The sequence below is a fragment of the Aquila chrysaetos genome, chromosome 8 (genome assembly GCF_900496995.4).
Source record: "Aquila chrysaetos chrysaetos chromosome 8, bAquChr1.4, whole genome shotgun sequence".
NCBI classification, from domain to species: domain Eukaryota; kingdom Metazoa; phylum Chordata; class Aves; order Accipitriformes; family Accipitridae; genus Aquila; species Aquila chrysaetos.
In genome coordinates, this window is record NC_044011.1 from 21,606,071 (window position 1) to 21,626,428 (window position 20,358).

Here is a 20,358-nt window from a genome sequence, read left to right on the forward strand (position 1 = left end):
TGGTGTTTCCATGGGAGAGTGCCTCAGAGGTCATGCTGATGAATGTAGTGTTAGAAATAGTGAAAAAATTGGATTTAGATCTGCATCCAGTTTTCTTTGTAGCTTAAGAATTGACAACATGTTCGTTTTCCATCCCAAGTTCTTGGAATATTGTCAGACTACTTAATTACGACAGTGGGAGGTGTCTATACTGCTACACTTGTAGAAAACAGGCAAAAGTTCCACCGAGCTGCTTTTCTGTGGTTGCTGCCAATGCTCAACTGTTTTATCTGTAGCTTCATCTGGAAGTATTAGTAAGCAGTGATTACAGCATTTGCAGTATTTCTCATTGACTAAGGGGAGTTTCGAATGAAGACGAGCTGGGCACAAGGCCATGCTACATTGTGCTTCCCTGTTTGTCTTTGGAGTTTTGCAAATTCATCCCCAATTCTGGTGTCATATAAGTCAGTGGGTACTACGTGTGCTCAGGAACTGTCAGAAGGAGGCATTTCCTGAGTAAATTATCCTGTCTCTTTTTATAACTTGGTATTTTTTAGTCTTCCTTTTTTCACTTTAACAACTTCTTTTCAGGGAGGAAAGCAACATATAAGCAATGTAAACACTCACTTAAAGGCCTTAAATATTTATGAATTTGCCTGTCCTCTGTGTACACTCCACATTCTTACCCTTTTATTCACTGCTGTGTTAGCCAGTGGCTTCTGTGCATGTCAGGTTTAAACTGACAGTTTATTCAGTAAAATGTTTAAACTCACATGGAACTTGAAATGAATGAGTAATTCTGTTAATATCAGTTACTCCACATCTGGAGAGTTTACCTATACGCTTGAAAAACTTGAATTAAAAATTAGTTTATAAACTGAGGACAGTGACTGTCTTCACAGATCTGTACATTACTTAGCACTTATGAATTTTTCCTAATGTAAAAATAAGTCACCACACCCAAAGACAAATATTCTTATAATGAAGCTCGTTCTTCTCTTACGTAGCTTTATCAAAGGCAGGCCCCCCAGCTTGTCTAAAGAGTCATTTGTTTATCAAAAGTTACAGGGCTCTACAACAGAGGAATCATAAAAGGAAACAAGGATCGGACAACCTTAGACACCTATTAAAGGTTGAAAATCACAAGTATTTCCTGATATTTAAAGAAAAACTGTTATGGTAATCTTATCGTCAATCCTTTGGCACAACATAGAATACCATTCTACTTTATTGTGTTATAAATTAACTAAAAACATGATGGCTATCTTGATCCAGCTAAAATAGATTGATTTCACTAGGACTGTGGATTTTGTCCAGTATCTTATGAATGTTAATAAGGAGACTTAATTTGTCTTGGTTTCTCAAATACTGCATTATATTCCCTTATAACACCTCTAGCCATGTTTTTCTTTCCTTTTCTAATATAGTAACAATCAATTATACTGCATCAGCTTGACACCTGGCACTCAACACGCAACAAAGTTACAGAAAGAGCTATTTCAAATAATGTTTAATATTTTCTCTAAGGAGCACAGTAATGACATGCATATAAAACAGTTCTGGTGGAAGGATATCTTTGCAAGAGCTGCAGCCTACTTGGGGTAGAACACTGACAACTACACCGGAGTTTGCACCTCTTCTGCTCTCATGTTGAGACATCTATGCATCCATAAGAAAATGGCATACGTACTTCTTCATTATTTTTGTTCTCCTGTTATAGCAGATAAAACCAAAACTGAAGAAAGCCGTGGGTGCATAAGGGTGGTAGAGTCATTCACCTCATTTTCTGATGCTGACTTAGTTTTAAAATATTTTTCCAACTTAATGTACCAATTCACAAGGAACTGATCAGAAATTTTTGTGTTCAGGTTGAGCTGTGGCTGATTTCTAAAGCAGGAATAACTCATCATTTGAGTTCAAAGTCCAGCTTTCTAATGTGATCCTGAAAGAATGTTTCATCCTGGCTGCAGCAGTGGAAATTAAGGGCCTTACCTAAATGCACTGAAGACAAAAATGACTCTGGTCAATGGAAATAATCCTATTAACTTCTTTGCTCCTACTCTTTCTTGGGCAATGTGTGAACTGGGGGGGCAAGCTGAATGACAGCAAACAGCAAGCAGAATGTGAACTTTAGAGGATACAAGAGGGTAATTTTACAATAAGGAAAAAACCATAGCTGCTTAGGTTTAATTTGGTGTTTTCCCATGTTAAATGGGTTGATCTGTATGGTTTGGCATAGCCAGTAGAAGTCCAAATGCATCTTTCCAATAACATGTTCTGCTTGGCTGTTCTTTCAGCATTTCGAAGTTTGAAGAACGATGCTGTTTCCTGTATGTGCTGCACAACTCAGATGACTTTCAAATCTATTTCTGCACAGAACTTCATTGCAGAAGGTGTGTCACTTGTTATTTTAGAAAAAAACATGGCTTGTGATGGGGTAGATGGTATCTGCATGCACAACAGCGACTGACTGTTTCAGAACTGTAGTAAAAGTTGATTTGAGCATTTTCAGTGATCACCACCTTTCAAATGAAAGCTTAGTACTAATAGTACCCTGGAGATGTATGAGGTTTGAAGGGTCAATGTGCAAGCTCAGGCAAACATTAGAAACAAATATGATTACAAATTTAATTTTTTTTTTTACATACTTTGTGGGATTATTTTTCTAATACTTACCATATTAAGGCTTACTACAAGTGTTTGTTGCCTCCAATGCAACAACGCATCCTAAGCTTAAAACAGACTTTCTGAAGTGGGAACATTTGGGGTAACACAAGGTCTGGTTAAGATTTCTCCTTTACTGTAAATAAAATTTTATTTATGATTATGAAGAAGCACACTTGATTTCCTTTACATTAGCATCATGTTTACATAAGTAAGATTGTACCAGTATCCCTACAGAAAACTTGGCAAGGGTTTGTTGCATAAAATCAGGGGTGTCTCAGTTTCTCTAAGCTGTGTTTCTGCTCCATAAGCTTGAGGGCTGTGGTCTTGAATTGATCCAGAAGGCATTCCCCGAGGAAATTTCATGTCTTTTTGTGCTAAAAAAGGCTGCAACATTACCAAAAATCACTTCAATACTCCATATTAATGGCTGTGGCCACCTTCCAGCCCAGTCCCTAGCTTGTTCTCTCATCCATTCTAGTTCGTATAGGTTCTTTTACCATGTTCATTCCCCTTCATATCTGAGCACTTCTTAGAAGACAAGTAAGCAATACCTTAGCATGACATGGTATTTGTACTTGCATTATTTCAAAGGGGTAGAAGTCATATGTAAGAGTATATTTTTTAAATGGGAAGTTGTAAAATAGACCCCCTTTTCATTCAAGCAAGAACTTGAAGCTAGCCTTCCTGCAGTACAAAAACTTCTCCAAACGTGTAGGCAGGACTTCTAGGCACTTCTTGTGATGCTTCAGTGCTTTCATTGGACATAAAGAAATGGTGGTATAGGATGAGAATTTCACCTGATACATAGATTTTGAAATATGAATTAAATTAATAATTTCAGACATCATGGATGTCTTGCACATATAAAAGGAGTATGTAAAAAGTAGGAAAAAAAGCAGATTTTTGACTGTTAATTCTCCATGTAAATAATTTTTTTTTTCTTTTTGCTGATAAGCAAACTTTTACACTGGGTTTATATTTAAGTATAGTAAGTCCTCTTTTGGTTCATTCATTACTTTAGAGAGAAACGTTCTCTTTGTCCCCATACTGTCTCAAGTGTGTATTTGCTTCTCCCCCCCCTTTCCTCTCTCCCCCCCCTTTCCTCTCCCCCCCCCCTTTCCTCTCTCCCCCCCCTTTCCTCTCTCCCCCCCCTTTCCTCTCTCCCCCCCCTTTCCTCTCTCCCCCCCCTTTCCTCTCTCCCCCCCCTTTCCTCTCTCCCCCCCCTTTCCTCTCTCCCCCTTTCCTCTCCCCCTTTCCTCTCCTCCCCCCCCTTTCCTCTCTCCCCCTTCCTCTCTCCCCCCCCTTTCCTCTCTCCCCCCCTTTCCTCTCTCCCCCCCCTTTCCTCTCTCCCCCCCCTTTCCTCTCTCCCCCCCCCTTTCCTCTCTCCCCCCCCTTTCCTCTCTCCCCCCCCCTTCCTCTCTCCCCCCCCTTTCCCCCTCTCCCCCCCCTTTCCTCTCTCCCCCCCCCTTTCCTCTCTCCCCCCCCCTTTCCCTCTCTCCCCCCCCTTTCCTCTTCTCTCCCCCCCCTTTCCTCTCTCCCCCCCCCCTTTCCTCTCTCCCCCCCTTTCCTCTCTCCCCCCCCTTTCCTCAGCTCCCCCCCCTTTCCTCTCTCCCCTTTCCTCTCTCCCCCCCCTTTCCTCTCCTCCCCCCTTTCCTCCTCTCCTCTCCCCCCCCTTTCCTCTCTCCCCCCCCTTTCCTCTCTCCCCCCCCTTTCCGTCTCTCTCCCCCCCCTTTCCTCTCTCCCCCCCCTTTCCTCTCTCCCCCCGCTTTCCTCTCTCCCCACCTCCCCCCCCTTTCCTCTCTCCCCCCCCTTTCCTCTCTCCCCCCCCCTTTCCTCTCTCCCCCCCCTTTCCTCTCTCTCCCCCCTTTCCTCCTCTCTCCCCCCCCCCTCTTCCTCTCTTCCCCCCCCTTCCTTCTCCCCCCCTTTCCTCTCTCCCCCCCCTTCCTCTCTCCCCCCCTTCTCTCCCCCCCCCTCTTCTCTCGTTCTCCGCCCCCCTTTCCCTCTCCCCCCCCTTTCCTCTCTCCCCCCCCTTTCCTCCTCTCTCCCCCCCTTTCCTCTCCTCCCCCCCCCTTTCCTCTCTCCCCCCCTTTCCTCTCTCCCCCCCCTTTCTCTCTCCCCCCCCCCCCCCCCTTTCCTCTCTCCCCCCCCTTTCCTCTCTCTCCCCCCCCTTTCTCTCTCTCCCCCCCTTTCCTCTCTCCCCCCCCCTTTCCCCTCTCCCCCCCCCCTTTCCCCTCTCCCCCCCCTTTCCCCTCGTCCCCCCCCTTTCCCCTCTCTCCCCCCCTTTCCCCTCTCCCCCCCCTTCCCCTCTCCCCCCCCTTTCCCCTCTCCCCCCCCTTTCCCCCTCTCCCCCCCCCTTTCCCCTCTCCCCCCCTTTCCCCCCTCTCCCCCCCCTTTCCCCCCCTCTCCCCCCCCTTTCCCCCCTCTCCCCCCCCCTTTCCCCCCTCTCCCCCCCCTTTCCCCCCCCTCTCCCCCCGCCTTTCCCCCCTCTCCCCCCCTTTCCCCCCTCTCCCCCCCTTTCCCCCCCTCTCCGTCCCCCCCTTTCCCCCCTCCGTGCCCCCCCCCCCCCCTTTCCCCCCTCTCCCCCCCTTTCCCCCCTCTCCCCCCCTTTTCCCCCCTCTCCCCACCCCCCCCCCCTTTCCCCCCCCCCCCCCCCCCCCTTTCCCCTCTCCCCCCCCTTTCCCCCTCTCCCCCCCCTTTCCCTCCTCTCCCCCCCCTTTCTCTCATCTCCCCCCCCTTTCTCTCTCTCCCCCCTTCTCTCTCTCCCCCCCCCCCTTTCTCTCCTCTTTTTTTTTTTCCCCCCTCCCCTTTTAACAGGTTTTTCGACATGGTGAACAGTATCACTGAAGAAATAGGGAAGGCTACAGAGGAAGGGGAATGTGATGGAGACTCTCTAGAGGTATTTTTACCCACCCCACCCCTGCCTCCCCCACTATACTAGGAATTTGGGGCTTCTAGTGTAGCATTTCACTGAAGGGAGTAAATTACTCATCCCTTCTCTGGAGGAAGTTAGACAAGTTATTGTTTACAAAATTTTATCCTATTCTGTTTATAAATTAATGATTCTTTTTAATGGTCCTCATGTAGGTCCTCATGCATTTTTATAACCAGCATAGCTAAATCTCTTGTGTTTCAGTTAGCATACTCGCTTGAGAAGGTACTCAACTCTGGAATTCTCCAGTTGTGCTTATTACAGAGTGACTCTTGTAACAGTTACTTCAGAGTGTAATCATAGTCAGGCAGCATTAGCATCTGTTTAAATTTTAAAGACTGTTTGTTGTCTGTTTCATGCATCACTAGAATTGTGTGCACTTTACATTATTGGCAGGTCATCTGCACAACAAGAAAGGATATAATTGTAGTAGAGGAGGGCTTGTCCTTGCTACTTACCTGTGGGCTTACTTACTTATCTGTGGGCAAGCACAGCAATGAACAGCAAACTTAGATGATGATGTTGGTGCTGCTGGGAGTCTGTTTATACCCTTAACCCACTAACTCACACTGAAGCTTAGGATGCCCTACTTCTGCTGCCACCCCTGTTAGCTAAGTTATAGCTTGCCTGGGTGTGCCATTACACACTGTATTCTCACCTTGGGTTTCTATCTGAATGTATACATGGTTGAAAAGTGAGTACAGGGCCATTTGGTGCAAGACAGTACTTAGGCTGTTTAGGCTTTCTTTTAGGTGGCAGGGAACAGGATAGAGTATCTAAGCCCACGTCCTATCACATAAAAATCTGGTGTCCCGAAGCTCTAGAGACATCCAAATCTAACTGAGAGAGTCAGTGCTGCGTAATGAATACTGACAGCCCTCTGTCCCAGTTTTGATGTTGGCATTTTATAATACATCTGCAATTGAAGATGGGACAGAGAAACCTCTAGAGTGACTTGTGGGATAGAAGCATACCCTATAATGAGAACCTCAGGGTGCCCAATTTGTTTATTTTAGCAAAAATAAAAGCAGTGGGTGACTTGATTACAGTGGGTAAGTATTTTTACAGGGAAAATTACAATGTGCTAATGGTCTCTTTAATCTGTTGAGGAAAAATGTAATTAAATAGTGACACCAAAGAAATTCAAATTACGAGGCATGACTTCACCATGAGAGTAATTAATTGTTGAAACAAAGTACTAAAAGAAGTAGTGGATTCTCTCTCTTATTCAAAAGATAGCAGTCTTTATTTGGAGGAAAATAAAAAATACTTTATCTAGGCATAAACTACTGGGTTTAGCATGGGCATGAGCATGTGAAATTACATGTTTGTCTTACACAAGAGGACAGATCAGATAATCTTATCTAATGAACGTTTCTGGACTGGCCTTAAACTCTTTGAAATTCAAATTCAGCCGAAACCACGCTTAATACACTGCAATCCTGACTAACCTCCATTGACACACTCTGCTGGCTGACCTGGTGCTGGCAAAATTGAGGTTGTGCTGGTTTTGGAAGATGTGGTCAGGTCAGGAGAGCATCTGGAATAAATTAAGTGCATCCTGCCTTGCTTTCTATGTCTGTGTGGGAGCCAAAGTTCTCAGCTTGGCGCCGAGTGCCCTCTGTCGTCTTCTCTTGTTTTTACAGCACCTGCCCGCAGAATTGCGGGTGCTGTTGAGCAAGACATGCAAGTGTAACTACACAGAACAGGTAAAGGCTAGCTTAGCTTTATGCACTTACCTGAAATGGCTACCTTAGAAGACAATGCTTCCTGTACAGTCAGTGGAGAGTCAGTGTCGGCACGGTATCCGATTTGTCGTTTTGAAGTGTTTTTCTTCTTTCCTTCTCCATGGTCTGCAGAAAGTAACTAGCTTCCTCTGTGCCTTAGTTAGGAGCACAGGGTCAGATGGAATAAATCTTATGCCTCTGTTTCATTTCATGTTGTTGTTTGCTTTGCAGTATGATTATGAATATGATGAAAATGGCGAGCGAGTCATTCTGGGGAAAGGAACATATGGCATTGTATATGCAGGACGAGATTTGAGCAATCAAGTCAGAATTGCTATTAAAGAAATCCCAGAGAGAGACAGCAGGTATAGTAACTGTGGCTGATTCCAAATGTTGTGCATTACATAATTTCATCAGTAACATCATCAACCAGTTTGCTGATCAAGGAGTACCTCTTCTACAAAGCTGCCAATAAATTACCTGTCTGTGGTATTTAATGGTGTTCCTTGTCTTTGCAACTAGATGTTTCTGAGCTGTGAAACAGAGTGATCACAACTGAGAATTTAGATGTTTACTGGGTTTGGTACTAGTAGTTTATAATACTCTTTCTTTCCAAAAGAAATATTGCTGAAGTGTCGAATCCCACTCAAACACCTAGTGACAAGCCCTATCTACTTAGACATGCTCAGGCATGTCCTTATAAAAGAACAATTGAAATTCGTGATTTGTGGTGTCCTTGAAAATTCTGAGCCTGAATTGCTGATAAAGATATTTTCCTGTCCTTTTTGTGCATCATTTATTATGGAGCCTCTTAACATTAGAATAATTCATGTGGAACAATCTTTTTGTCCGCATTTTTCTTAATGCAGAGTCTATTTATATATGTATTGCCGTCTCTCATTTATAAAGGTTGCCATGTAAAGACCAGACACTTAATATCGTGAGTACTTGTGTATCTGGAGGCTTCTAGTGTATCCTATTTTGAATACATAGATTTCCACAAATATTGTGATAAAAGTGATAGCAAGTCTAAAGATAAGATTTTTCAAATGAAACTGACTGTATTAAACTGTCACGTTATTCTTTAATTCTACATTAGCCTTTGTTTTTTGTAGTCAAGTATTGTACAAGCTGCTGCTTAACAGGTGACTTGAGTGCCTGGATCTTTAAAGTGCCTCTCAGACAGACTGTAAAATATTATCAAAGGCTGTAACTCATGCTTATGGTCAGGAAAGCTATGAAAAGTAGGAAATAAAGACATTGCCGTGGTTGCTAACAGAAAGATAAATCACTCCTTTCCCAATGGTTGAAGAAATAACTTTTATGAAGGAAGCTCTTCTGATAAAGACAGAACACTGCTTGCTAGCAGGAAGAATCGCATACTAAATGAATGTAGCGAAAATATTGAGTGTACCAACTGGTAAATTTTTGTCCATCATTTCAGTCAGGAATGGAATCCATATTTCCAGGTTTCTTGTCGTCTTTTGCCCATTTGGCTTTTTTGGTTTACTACTGTGATCTACTGGATAGCTTGTCCTTCAGCAGGGTTTCCCATATTTTGGCATGCTGCATTTCCTCTGTAGGAGGGAATAACTGTATCCTTGTTTCTGCAGTGTTCAGTCTACAACTAATATCAGGAAGGAAGTTGGTTTTACCCGTCCCTACATAGCAGTCACCTCAGAGAGTGCTTGTATTCAAAACAGTAAATACAAGAGGCTATTCTAACCCACCACAGTGGCTGTTACTCCTCTCACTTTTATCTAGAATGTATGTCCCTGGGGGTAAAACCACCATTTGTGGAAGAGGAGCATTGTTCTCTACAAGCTGTCCAGTATCAAGGACTGTTATTTAAATTGTATTGGAGCCTAGATGTTGACAGGACACTGTGTGATTATAAAGTTTTCTTTGTGTAATCTACAGACTGGGAGGTCAGTAATGCCACCTGGTGTCCTAGCTCAGTTTCTTTTTGGTGGGTCTCTTGTGGGCCTTCCTTTGGTTCTTCTGTCCTCACTTAGCTGTTCTTTTCTTTGATGTTTAAAAAATGAATCCTTCTAAATTTTTTTGAATCCATGTATATATTGGCTGTTAAATATGGATATGTGTGTGATCTAATAATTTTTCCATACTCATGCTCTTTTAAAGATACTGGAACTTAGATTATGGAAAGGGGAATCCAAGGGAATTTAGGGGAATCCTTCCATCCTCTATATTGTTACTGTAAATTTAACTTGAAGATGTGTTATAATTTCTCAGAAAGTATGGCCTCAATTACATAAAACAATCTCTTGACTCAAAATAGAGTTGCAAGTTTTGTATGTGCTAAGAAGAAATTTGTTGTTTGTAACAACTGTGGTTAATAGAAAGATAGCCTGAGTAGTGCAGGAACTACTTTAAAGGAAAAAAAGGTAATTCCAGATTTTTCTTCTCCAATATACATTTCAAAAGAATTTTCAATGGAAAAGGTTTCAGGTTCAATGTGCAAAGCGTACTGGAAAACAGATTATTAAGAAGTTGTTAGTCTTTCATCTAGACTCAAAAATATTTACAGGCTTCCAGGACAAATTTCAAGTATTATTTTTTTTAATGGCAAAGTAAGAAAAATTTATTAATTTATTTCTGATTAATTATAACCTGATCTTTTAGCACTTTGAAAGAAATCTGCAGAAATAAAAGGATTCATCTCTGAAGTTAATTCTTAACACTTTCGAAGTAAAAATGACCATCTTTTGGATTCACGAGAAATAATTAAGTTCCGAGGCACAGCATGGCCAGAAATGCAATGATTTCTGTGCAAAAAGCAGTGAGTCTTTGATACAGCTATATGTTAAATATAAGCTACTGAATAATGTACTTAATTGTCAGGAAATGTTAGACTATGGACACACATTCTGAAAGAAAAGGAAACATTCCTGCAATGCTGTTGCCCTCAAATGCATTTCCAGTACTACAAAATAGTACCCGTGGCCATGTCAACTTTCCAAGTTAAAGTAAAACCATGTTAGGAAGGTAATAAGATCTAGCTTTCTAGGATTTAGAATTTGTCTTTCTTCATACCATTTAAAGTTTCCTAATGACCAAGTTCTAAAATAATAAATGCTTCATCCCACTAGAGAATTTTCTTGTGGCTTTATTTTATTTGCTAAATTATTTTAGTTGCTCAAGACTCAATTAACTGCAGTTTAAAAGTGCAGGGGGAAGAATTATAATGGTCTTGCTGTTGCTACTCTGAATGAATATCCCATTAGTAGAACTCAGGAATACAATCTATGATGATTTTGCATTTCTGAATGACTAACAGCGTAGTCAGAATCTTTATAGTCATGTGTGGAGAGGCAAACAAAAAGTCAAATTAGTTTTTATTAAATAGACTCGGAGTTGCATAATCACACTTTTCATTAACCAAATACTTTCCTTGTTTTCTGCAACAGTTGTTTTCCAGAGGGGTTTTCAGATGCCCACTTTTTTTTTTTTTTCTTTTCCCTCCATGTTTTTTTTAAGAGTTCAGCCTCCACTTGTAGCTTAATGCTGCTGTTAGGGTGAGCTGATAACTACCTGCCTCAAAAGGGAGTGGAGCTTACAGGCACTCTTCCCCTAACAACTTCAGTTGCATTCGTGCTTTGATTGCATTCCTGGCACTGGCACTCCGCTGGGTCCAGGGAGAACTAACTGCTGAACCTGAGGCAGCAGGAAGCTACCCTTCCTCCCAGTAAATTAATAAAATAAAAGTTTTCTGCCAGTTCATTAGGGGATGAGAACGTAGCAGTGTTGTTGTGAAGTCTGTGCTGAGACCAACCTGGTAAAGGTGGCAGTAAAACTATTCCTTTTGTTGGCAAGTTGCTGGAAGGTTGAGTTTGCAGTTATGTTTAGTACTCCCTCAATCTAAGCATCAAAATGTCTTCCACTTGCTCAAGACTTTGCAGCTCCTTCTCGCATCTGCACTAACAGAAGGAGGTCTGTGTCCTTCATCTATTTCAGCTACCCTGAAAGTCTGACTGCAGATGTTAGTGCTTTAGTGAAAATAGCCACCAGACTCTAAGCATATTGCTTACATTTTGCCAGACAATGCACAGAATCTGGCAGCTGACCTGCTTCCAGCTCATCCATGGTTGGGCTGGCCCAGGGAGCACATCAGCTGCTGAGCTCTGGTGGTGTTGCACACTGGAGAAGGATCTGGACTCCAGAAACCTTCTTGGCAAAAAGACTGCTGAAAAGCTTACATCTCTGAAAAATTTTTTACCTTGGACTACATTTGGTGAAATTGTTTTGATCAGTTCTTCTCAATATCTCCCCATGAAATGATTCCTATTTTCTTACTCTGATAGCTATCCACTCTTGCTTTCAGATAAGACTCCTATGTAAATCACCATTTCAATTTTAATTAATTAGCTTTGATTCTTGAGATGATTTTAATTATACACTAACTTTATGGTTTACTAGTTCACTTTGGCACTAGTCTGAATCCAACCGCTTGCCCAACTGTTCATTTTCTTTGAGTTAGGCTGGAGAGGAGTTCATTTTCCACAAATTTTGTTTTGCTCAGTCTGTCTATGTACGTTTATAACACTTTGTGTGTGTACGTATACATAGTATTATATATATTTTATATATGTTATGTGTATTCATATATGATTACATAATTTTTTAGTATGTGGTAGTCACAACCACTGTTGTTAAATACATCTAACACATAGTCATTTTCAGTGTAAATGTCTTTCATGGGACCTAAAATAGAACTTTAGGTACTACAGTAAACACAAGACTTTCTTCCCAAAGGTCAATATTGCATCAACTGCTTCTTTTCTTTCCAGGTACTCCCAACCTCTGCATGAAGAAATAGCTTTGCATAAGCATCTCAAACATAAGAACATTGTCCAGTATTTAGGTTCTCTTAGTGAGAATGGCTTCATTAAGATATTTATGGAACAGGTGCCAGGTGGTAAGTTGTGGGGGAGAGTGGTTTGGTGGTTGGTTGGTTTGTTTTTTAACATTTTAAAATTATAAAAACCTATACTACTGTAACAAGATATATTTCATGCAAATGTAATATTCTTTACTATCTCTTTCCTAAATTAATGGGGGAAACTGTGTCTTCAAAGTGCTTGAGTCCTCTCATTCAGTATTTAGATAGGATGTGCTACAGATACAGCTCAGATCATTGCTGTGGCAGGCTACGTCCTTTTACCTACAGATCTGTGGTGGGTTGACCGACCCCGGCTGGGTGCCAGGTGCCCGCCAAAGCCACTCTATCGCTCCCTTCCTCAGCTGGACAGGGCAGAGAAAATATAATGAAAGAATCATGGGTCAAGATAAGGACAGAGAGAGATCACTCACCAAGTACCGTCATGGGCAAAACAGACTCAACTTGGGGAAAAATTAATTTAATTTATTACCAATCAAATCTGAGTAGGATAATCAGAAATAAAACCAAATCTTAAAAACCACCTTCCCCCCACCACTCCCTTCTTCCTGGGCACGGCTTCACTCCTGGATTCTCTCCCTTTTTCTACCCTAGTAATGCAGGGCTATGGGAAATGAGGGTTGCAGTCAGTTCATCACACGTTGTCTCTGCCAATCCTTCCTCCTCAGGGGGAGGACTCCTCACACTCTTCCTCTGCTCCAGCATGGGGTACCTCCCATGGGAGACAGTCCTCCACAAACTTCTACAACATGAGTACTTCCCGTGGGCTGCAGTTCTTCACGAACTGCTCCAGCGTGGGTCCCTTCTACAGGCTGCAGTCCTTCAGGCGCAGACTGCTCCAGCGTGGGTCCCCCACGGGGTCACAAGTCCTGCCAGAAAACCTGCTCCAGCGTGGGCTGCTCTCTCCATGGGGCCGCAGATCCTGCCAGGACCCTGCTCCAGCGCGGGCTTCCCATGGGGTCACAGCCTCCTTCGGGCATCCCCCTGCTCCGGCGTGGGGTCCTCCCCGGGCTGCAGGTGGATATCTGTTCCACCATGGACCTCCATGGGCTGCAGGGGGACAGCCTGCCTCACCATGGTCTTCCCCAGGGGCTGTGGGGGAAATCTCTGCTCCGGTGCCTGGAGCACCTCCTCCCCCTCCTTCTTCACTGACCTGGGGGTCTGCAGGGTTGTTTGTCTTGCATATTCTCACTCCTCTCTTCAGCTGCAGTTGCTGTCATACAGGTTCTTTTTCCCCTTCTTAAATACGTTGTCCCAGAGGTGCTACCACCATCGCTGATGGGCTCGGCCTCGGCCAGCAACGGGTCCGTCATAGAGCCAGCTGGTATTGGCTCTGTCGGACATGGGGGAAAGCTTCTAGCAGCTTCTCACAGAAGCCACCCCTGTAAACCCCCCCTGCTCCCAAAACCTTGCCACACAAACCCAGTACAAGATCAGAGATGATCTGTGGTCATCCTACTAGAAAGGCTGTAGCTAGTCTCAGTTGGCTGAGCCCTCCTCAGGTACCTAACACAAGAGAAAGGTGACTGGTGATTGTTGCTTCTGTTTGAGACCAAAGAACTCCCAGCAGCCAGACGCAACAAAAATCCCACTTCTTGAGCTTAGTTTTTTGAGAAACTGCGGAGTTGGTGTATGTACAAAGACATGCACATGCACATCCACCCTTTTTCACTCTTACAACATTCCTTTGGGGCAACTTCTCTCCAGCCATAGGAGAGAGAGGTGAGTACATTAATTAATTAAATGTGTTCTGATCTGCCTGCTTGAGGAAGCATATGCTTTTCTGCTGCAGCTGAGGCCAGTGGAGATACTGACAGTCTCTTTTTAATTACTCAGGCCAGTGATGATGCAAGTAAGCATTTGCCTGGAGAGGCCTTTGGTTATAAAATAGGTGCTTACACTTGGTTTGGGATTCATGTTTGTCATTACTTTTTTTTTTTTTCCTTTGGGGGAGAAGGCAGCACTTAACTAGATTTTTACTCTCACTTTTTTGCTCTCCAAAATTATAGGCAGCCTTTCTGCTCTTCTACGATCAAAATGGGGACCATTAAAAAATAATGAGCAGACAATTGGCTTTTACACCAAGCAGATTCTTGAAGGATTAAAATACCTCCATGATAATCAAATAGTGCATCGAGACATAAAGGTAAGTATTTGCAGAGAATTAAGCCCTAAAAATGGTTATGCAGTTACATAACACTATTTGTCCTGTAATTTAAAAGTTTTTTTTCTGAAAGTTCTTTATTTTCACATACCCTCTCTGCTATTCTGAACTGTGGGTTAGGTACGTGAACCATTGTTGATTTGAATTTGCACAAACAAAATATTTTTCTTATTTTAGAAGAATTGACATATAGCCACTTAAGATGTAATAAAGTGGATATTTTTATTTCTGTTTTCAATTACATGATTGAACTTTAATAAAAGCTTATTAGAAGTGGAGAAGATTGTGGATGGGATATTAGGAGGTTCTCTTCCAAGGAGATTACAGATGAAAAAGTTCCCTTTTAAAAAAAAAAAAAAAAAAAAAGTCTTTTCCCCTCTCTTAGATTCTTTAACTGAATTCCTGTAGTATTCCTGTATTAGGGGAAGTTCACTTTGAGATGAAGTTTCTGATAGTGGGATTACATAAGGCAGGAACGCTATTGATTCTTCTTTCATCTCCCATCTTAAGAGCCTTAGGAGGTAATTGTTAGTTACTAAAGAGTGCATTGTAGAAACAGGCTATGCTAGAAGTCTTAGATGAAGAGTCAGCAGAGAAAAATAATTGCTCTGAATGTTCTGTTCCTCAGGGTGATAACGTGCTTATCAATACATACAGTGGAGTGTTAAAGATTTCAGACTTTGGAACTTCAAAGAGACTTGCAGGAATCAACCCATGTACTGAAACTTTCACTGGTATGTTCCCAGAGGAGACTCTTTTTCCTCACTTGAGCTGCACATGTAGGGTCAGAATCCATAGCTGCTGAACTTTCATTGACTTCAAATCAATGTAAAAGGTTGCTGCAAGGATAACTTTTTGTATACCTAATCTTAAGCTATACACTGTACTTGTACGAACTGTTCAAAGAGAATGCTGTTTTGTAAGTTCTACTTGAGGCATGAAAGTCCTCTACAACAGAAGAGCTGTGTCTTTCCTATGTTGTATTTGAGTCTCTTTTCTGTGTGCATGGGTTTTTGATCTTGCTGATCGAAAGCTAACTTTTTTTTTTTTAATTTCGTGACTGGCTTGGATGTCCTGCCTTCATCTCCAGAATTGCGTATCTACAGAGCCTGTCATTAACTTGATCTTCATTCTGACTGATAATTTGATTTGGATGTTAAATCATGCAGTGGCACTGCATTAAATAATTATGCAAAATGAGAAGTGACTGTTATTTTAATTCCATCCTCTGGTCTTCCACTTCTGCTTTAAATGAAACAGAATGCAGAATGATGTGTCAGGTTGATTCTCTTACTTCAGAAAAAGGGTTCGTATCACCTGCTGGTTTAGATTCAGATTTCAGGTTTCACTTGCTTTTCCTCTCTGGATGCAATTCAGGGTCATATTCCTTATTTTAATCTTAATCTATAATACAGTAAATGAAAATTATGTCTGGTCCAAAGCTCATTGAAACCTCTTAATAATTCTCATTGACTTTGAAAAGCTATATTACCAGATCAGTAGATGATATCAGATGCTTTTAGCACAAGTAATATTTTGAATAGTATTTTGAGTTTTATGTAGAATGCATATGGAAATTTTTGAATTTTGAATAATAGAGTGGTTTTTTAAAAAAACTCTCCTGATACTGCTCACTCCTCAGTCGTTTTGTTCCTCTTGTCCTTTAGCTATCTATTTGTATCATTGGTGCACGTAAGTAAAAAATGAGTATGTTTTAAACAGGTACCCTTCAGTATATGGCACCAGAAATCATAGACAAAGGGCCACGTGGCTATGGGAAGGCTGCAGACATCTGGTCTTTGGGATGCACAATCATTGAGATGGCTACAGGGAAGCCCCCGTTTTATGAACTGGGAGAACCACAAGCAGCTATGTTTAAGGTCAGACATCTTCTTTGTACAACTCAGGCCAGTATTTGTAAACATAGGAAATCTTATGACTGTTTTGGAGAAGCTAGAATTAGAGATTGCAGGAAGAGAAGATAAAGGAAATACTTGGTTAGTGAGGATGTTAAGAAGAATGAGCTGATTCAATTGAGTGGGAGTGCTGTTTAGTTTTGAAGAAAGTAATGGAGCAATAGCAGCTATTCAGCAGCCTGGGTGTTTAAAAAAAAAAACAAAAAAAAAAACCACCTGAGAAAAGAAGCAGGTTTTTGCTTTGCAAGAGCCTCTACTTGCAGTTGTGGGGTTTTTTTAATGTAATTGTTTATATAGTTTATAATAGGTTTTTTTTTTTCCTCTGAATTAATAAACTAGTTACAGAAATATAACATCAAAACTTAAGACCAATATACCACTTTTACTATCTATACACTTTTTTGATGCTATTTAGTGTTTGGGAAAAGAACAGTGTAGGCCATTGTTTTTCCCTTTATTTGTCTCAGGTGGGAATGTTTAAAATACACCCAGAGATTCCTGAATCCATGTCTGCAGAAGCCAAGGCTTTCATATTGCGTTGCTTTGAACCAGATCCTGATAAACGAGCTTTTGCTCATGAGCTACTTATAGATGAATTCTTGAAGGTTTCAAGCAAAAAAAGAAAATCCCCATCAAAGCTCTCAGGTAATAAGCATTGCTAAACTCAATCTGGAATTTTTCTTTTGTTGATGATACTGTTTCCTAAAACTGCTGATTTAGTCTTTAAGATGAACACAGATCTCCATCCCAGGTGAACATTCAGTTGTAACCTTCTGTTCTAGCAGCTTGCTGCAGAAACACTGTCGTAGCAGATTCTGTTATCATGTGGTCACAGAGGTGATTTATCTAAATATTTCTTAAAAGGTTTCTAAAAGTCTGTTCATGGTTTTGTGTAGCTTTTGTGGTTGGCTTTTGTTTGTTTGTTTTTTAAATTTGCATATGTTTTCGTTCAAAGAATGTTTGCATAAAGTACATTTTGTGTAAGGTTAGAACATGCTATCGAGCCTCAGGGGAGTTTTCTACATGAGCAAAATAATCTTTGTCCCATAGCAAATAAGTATGCACTGCATTATTTTTGTTTTCACATACTCATTTCCTGTAGTGTTCTAAATTATGGAAAGTAACAAAGAAGTTTTGAGAGTATGAATGACATATTCTATGTGTGCATATATATGTATGAAAATATCTTCTGTATATTTTTAGCATGGTACCTAAAAGAAATAAAAATACCAGGTAAAGGAGACGGCACTGGATGATCACTTTTAACATGGTTTCCATCCCCTGCAGTTTAACTTTAAATCACAATAGACTACACTTTTAGAGACTGCAAACAGGAGGGTTCAGATAGTCCATAAAAATAAGAAGAGAGTTATCTTTTAGACTATGCTTATTTTCTCAGTTAATTTTAGCACATTTAACTTTCTTCTTTCTTTGCTTTTCTCCCACAGTTCTTTCAGCTAATACAAATGGTGAGTTTCAACATACTTCTCTATCATAACTGTGTAGCTACTGTGGTTATCACTTATTCTGGTGTAATTTGTCACACTAAAATGTTGTAAAGAGAAGCGGGCACAATTATGAAAATAAGTGACCTTTCTCTGTTAGGAACCTCTAATTCATTGTGCAAATTTAAACCACTATTTGTAAGCCTACCAGACCTATGGCTTAATAATCTAGGCAGGTGGGTAATACAGGCTTGAAGAGCTGTGTTGTTGTTATAGGGTCATTTAGTGGAAATTTGAACAGGAAACTAAATGGCTGTTTTATAGTAGCAATAGAGCCAAGGTTTGTGGAGAAAGATAACATAGACTTTTATTAAGGTAAATTCTATGATTGAAAAAAGCGGAATGCATTTGACACTCCTTGTCAGGCCTCGGTACAGGATACTCATCTCTTTCAGGAAATGAACTGGGGGGAGGAGGGGGGTACTGAACAAACACAGTTATCTTCATGCTGAGTTGCTATCAAAGTACATCTTGAAATATGCACATGTGAAAGAGGTATGAATAGTTTCTTGCAGCAGTAATGTATGCTCTGGATTTAAAACCAAAAGTTCTGCATGTTTATTATTAATCAAAGACTATGAACTAATTAAACTTGTACAAAATAATCTGATAAATAAAGGTATCTTATATGTGTTATAGTATATATACTTATATGTATTGTATATATAAACATATATATTTATATACACACATAAAATTAAGATCTTGGAAGGTGCTGGGATGACTTACCCTGTAGAAACATTTTGCTACTGCTGAAAGTGCGTGCTGGTGATATAAGATGTGCGTTCACTCCAGTGGTGAAGTTCCATAAGTGAACTTGCAAAGAGCCCAGCATTTCTGTATCTCAGGAACCTTTTGAATAAAAACATAACTGAAAGAGAATGCTATTCTAGAAGAATAAGCTTTAGGAGTGTTTTGTCAATTTTGTTTTAATATTTTGTATTGGTGTGTGGGAAGACTGGAGTCTTTGTGTTTTCTCTGAAAGAGTAACCTTTTCACTTCAGAACTGTCATGGCACTATTAAATTCTGATTTCTGAATATTCCTATATGAATAGAGTATCTTCGGAGTATATCCTTACCTGTCCCTGTTCTGGTGGAAGATACAAGTAGCAGCAGTGAATATGGTTCTGTCTCGCCTGATACAGAATTAAAAATTGATCCATTCTCTTTCAAAACAAGAGCCAAATCCTGTGGAGAAAAAGATGGGAAGGGAATCCGTTCCCTTTTTCTGAGGTAAAGAGCTATCTGGCATTTATGTTACACAGTAGATTAGGAATGTGTGCATTGGGGTGGCTTTTATAAAGTTTCTTTTCACTGACTGTCTTTCATTCAGCATCCCAGATGAAAATTTTGAGGATCACAGTGCACCTCCTTCACCTGAAGAGAAAGATTCTGGGTTTTTCATGCTGAAGAAGGATAGTGAAAGGAGAGCCACCCTTCACAGGATATTAACTGAGGACCAAGAGAAGGTGGTGAGGAACTTGATGGAAGCTTTGGCTCAGGTAAAGTAATTTCAGAAAGCAACAAATTTTTATGGAATTTGAAGACTTATCTGCAGTTACCTGGAACTTTTGAAATTACACATAGTAAAGTAATTAAAAAATAAAGTTTGATTAATTTAGAAGGCATACACCGTGTAAGCTTTCACAGTTTATTGTTTTATTTGGGCTATTAAAAATAAGCTTTGAAATTGTTTATGCTGCATGACATATGCTTTTTGTGTTGTTTGTAAATACTATATGTATACCTGGATATTAGTGCTGGCCAGACAACAGAAAAATGTGTTTTCATTATATTATATTTTACCAGTGATTTTCAAATGGGACTGAGGCTGTCAGGTCAGGTTGACACTGTCAGGTCAATCATCCCCAGAAGGCGATTACCTTGCCCCTACTTTAGAGTTCTATCTTCTGGCTGACTAGATGGAGGGAAGTGTAGGTGTTTTGGCCTGCTCTGGCCCTATGTTAAGTTATTGCATAGAAAAAATGTGGCTGACTGGTACACCACTGCCTTCTAGCCAACAGCCGTAAAAGCGGAAAGAGGGAGCTAGGGAGAAAATAAATTGCAGCTATTCCTCATAGCAGTTGGGAGCACATATGGAGGGGGAGTGAAGATGGAGTGACAGTGGGAGCTACAGCAAACAATAAAATAATTGCAGAACGACCTTTTGGCTTTCCTTTGTGGGGACAATTCATGATGATGTATCAGTTCAGGATGACACTGAATAAATTACAGATCATGACCACGCTGCTAAATGTTGCAACACTGTAATTGGATGACATGACTTTTTGTTCTTGTTTGTAATGTGTGTGTTAGTAGTTAATTGACTCACTTCATTCTCAAGGCTCGGTATTGCTAGTCTAAAACATATTTGTATAAAATGTGACGACTCATCTTCTAAAGATAGTACTGTTTAGAAACTGGTGCAAACAAATACGATTCTTACGCATGTAGTACAGTTAATGTAATTGGAAATTGCTGCCGTACCAATAAAAAGAGCTTCTAACTCTTGGTGGGGGGAGGGAGGAACCCACAGTTGTCCTGGTAACTAC

At 40.9% G+C, this 20,358-nt stretch overlaps 1 protein-coding gene across 1 annotated transcript in view; it reads left to right on the forward strand.

Moving 5' to 3' along the window:
- The window catches only part of MAP3K5 (mitogen-activated protein kinase kinase kinase 5), a 109,878-nt gene that overhangs the window by 75,384 nt on the left and 14,136 nt on the right, over positions 1–20,358 (forward strand). Inside the window, exons 13-23 of the mRNA XM_030023118.2 lie at positions 2,277–2,372; positions 5,461–5,542; positions 7,534–7,667; positions 12,111–12,238; positions 14,230–14,366; positions 15,013–15,118; positions 16,107–16,264; positions 16,768–16,945; positions 17,749–17,769; positions 18,862–19,039; positions 19,140–19,308. Of these exons, the coding sequence (XP_029878978.1) occupies positions 2,277–2,372; positions 5,461–5,542; positions 7,534–7,667; positions 12,111–12,238; positions 14,230–14,366; positions 15,013–15,118; positions 16,107–16,264; positions 16,768–16,945; positions 17,749–17,769; positions 18,862–19,039; positions 19,140–19,308 (1,387 nt within the window). The remainder of the gene's footprint in view (positions 1–2,276; positions 2,373–5,460; positions 5,543–7,533; positions 7,668–12,110; positions 12,239–14,229; positions 14,367–15,012; positions 15,119–16,106; positions 16,265–16,767; positions 16,946–17,748; positions 17,770–18,861; positions 19,040–19,139; positions 19,309–20,358) is intronic.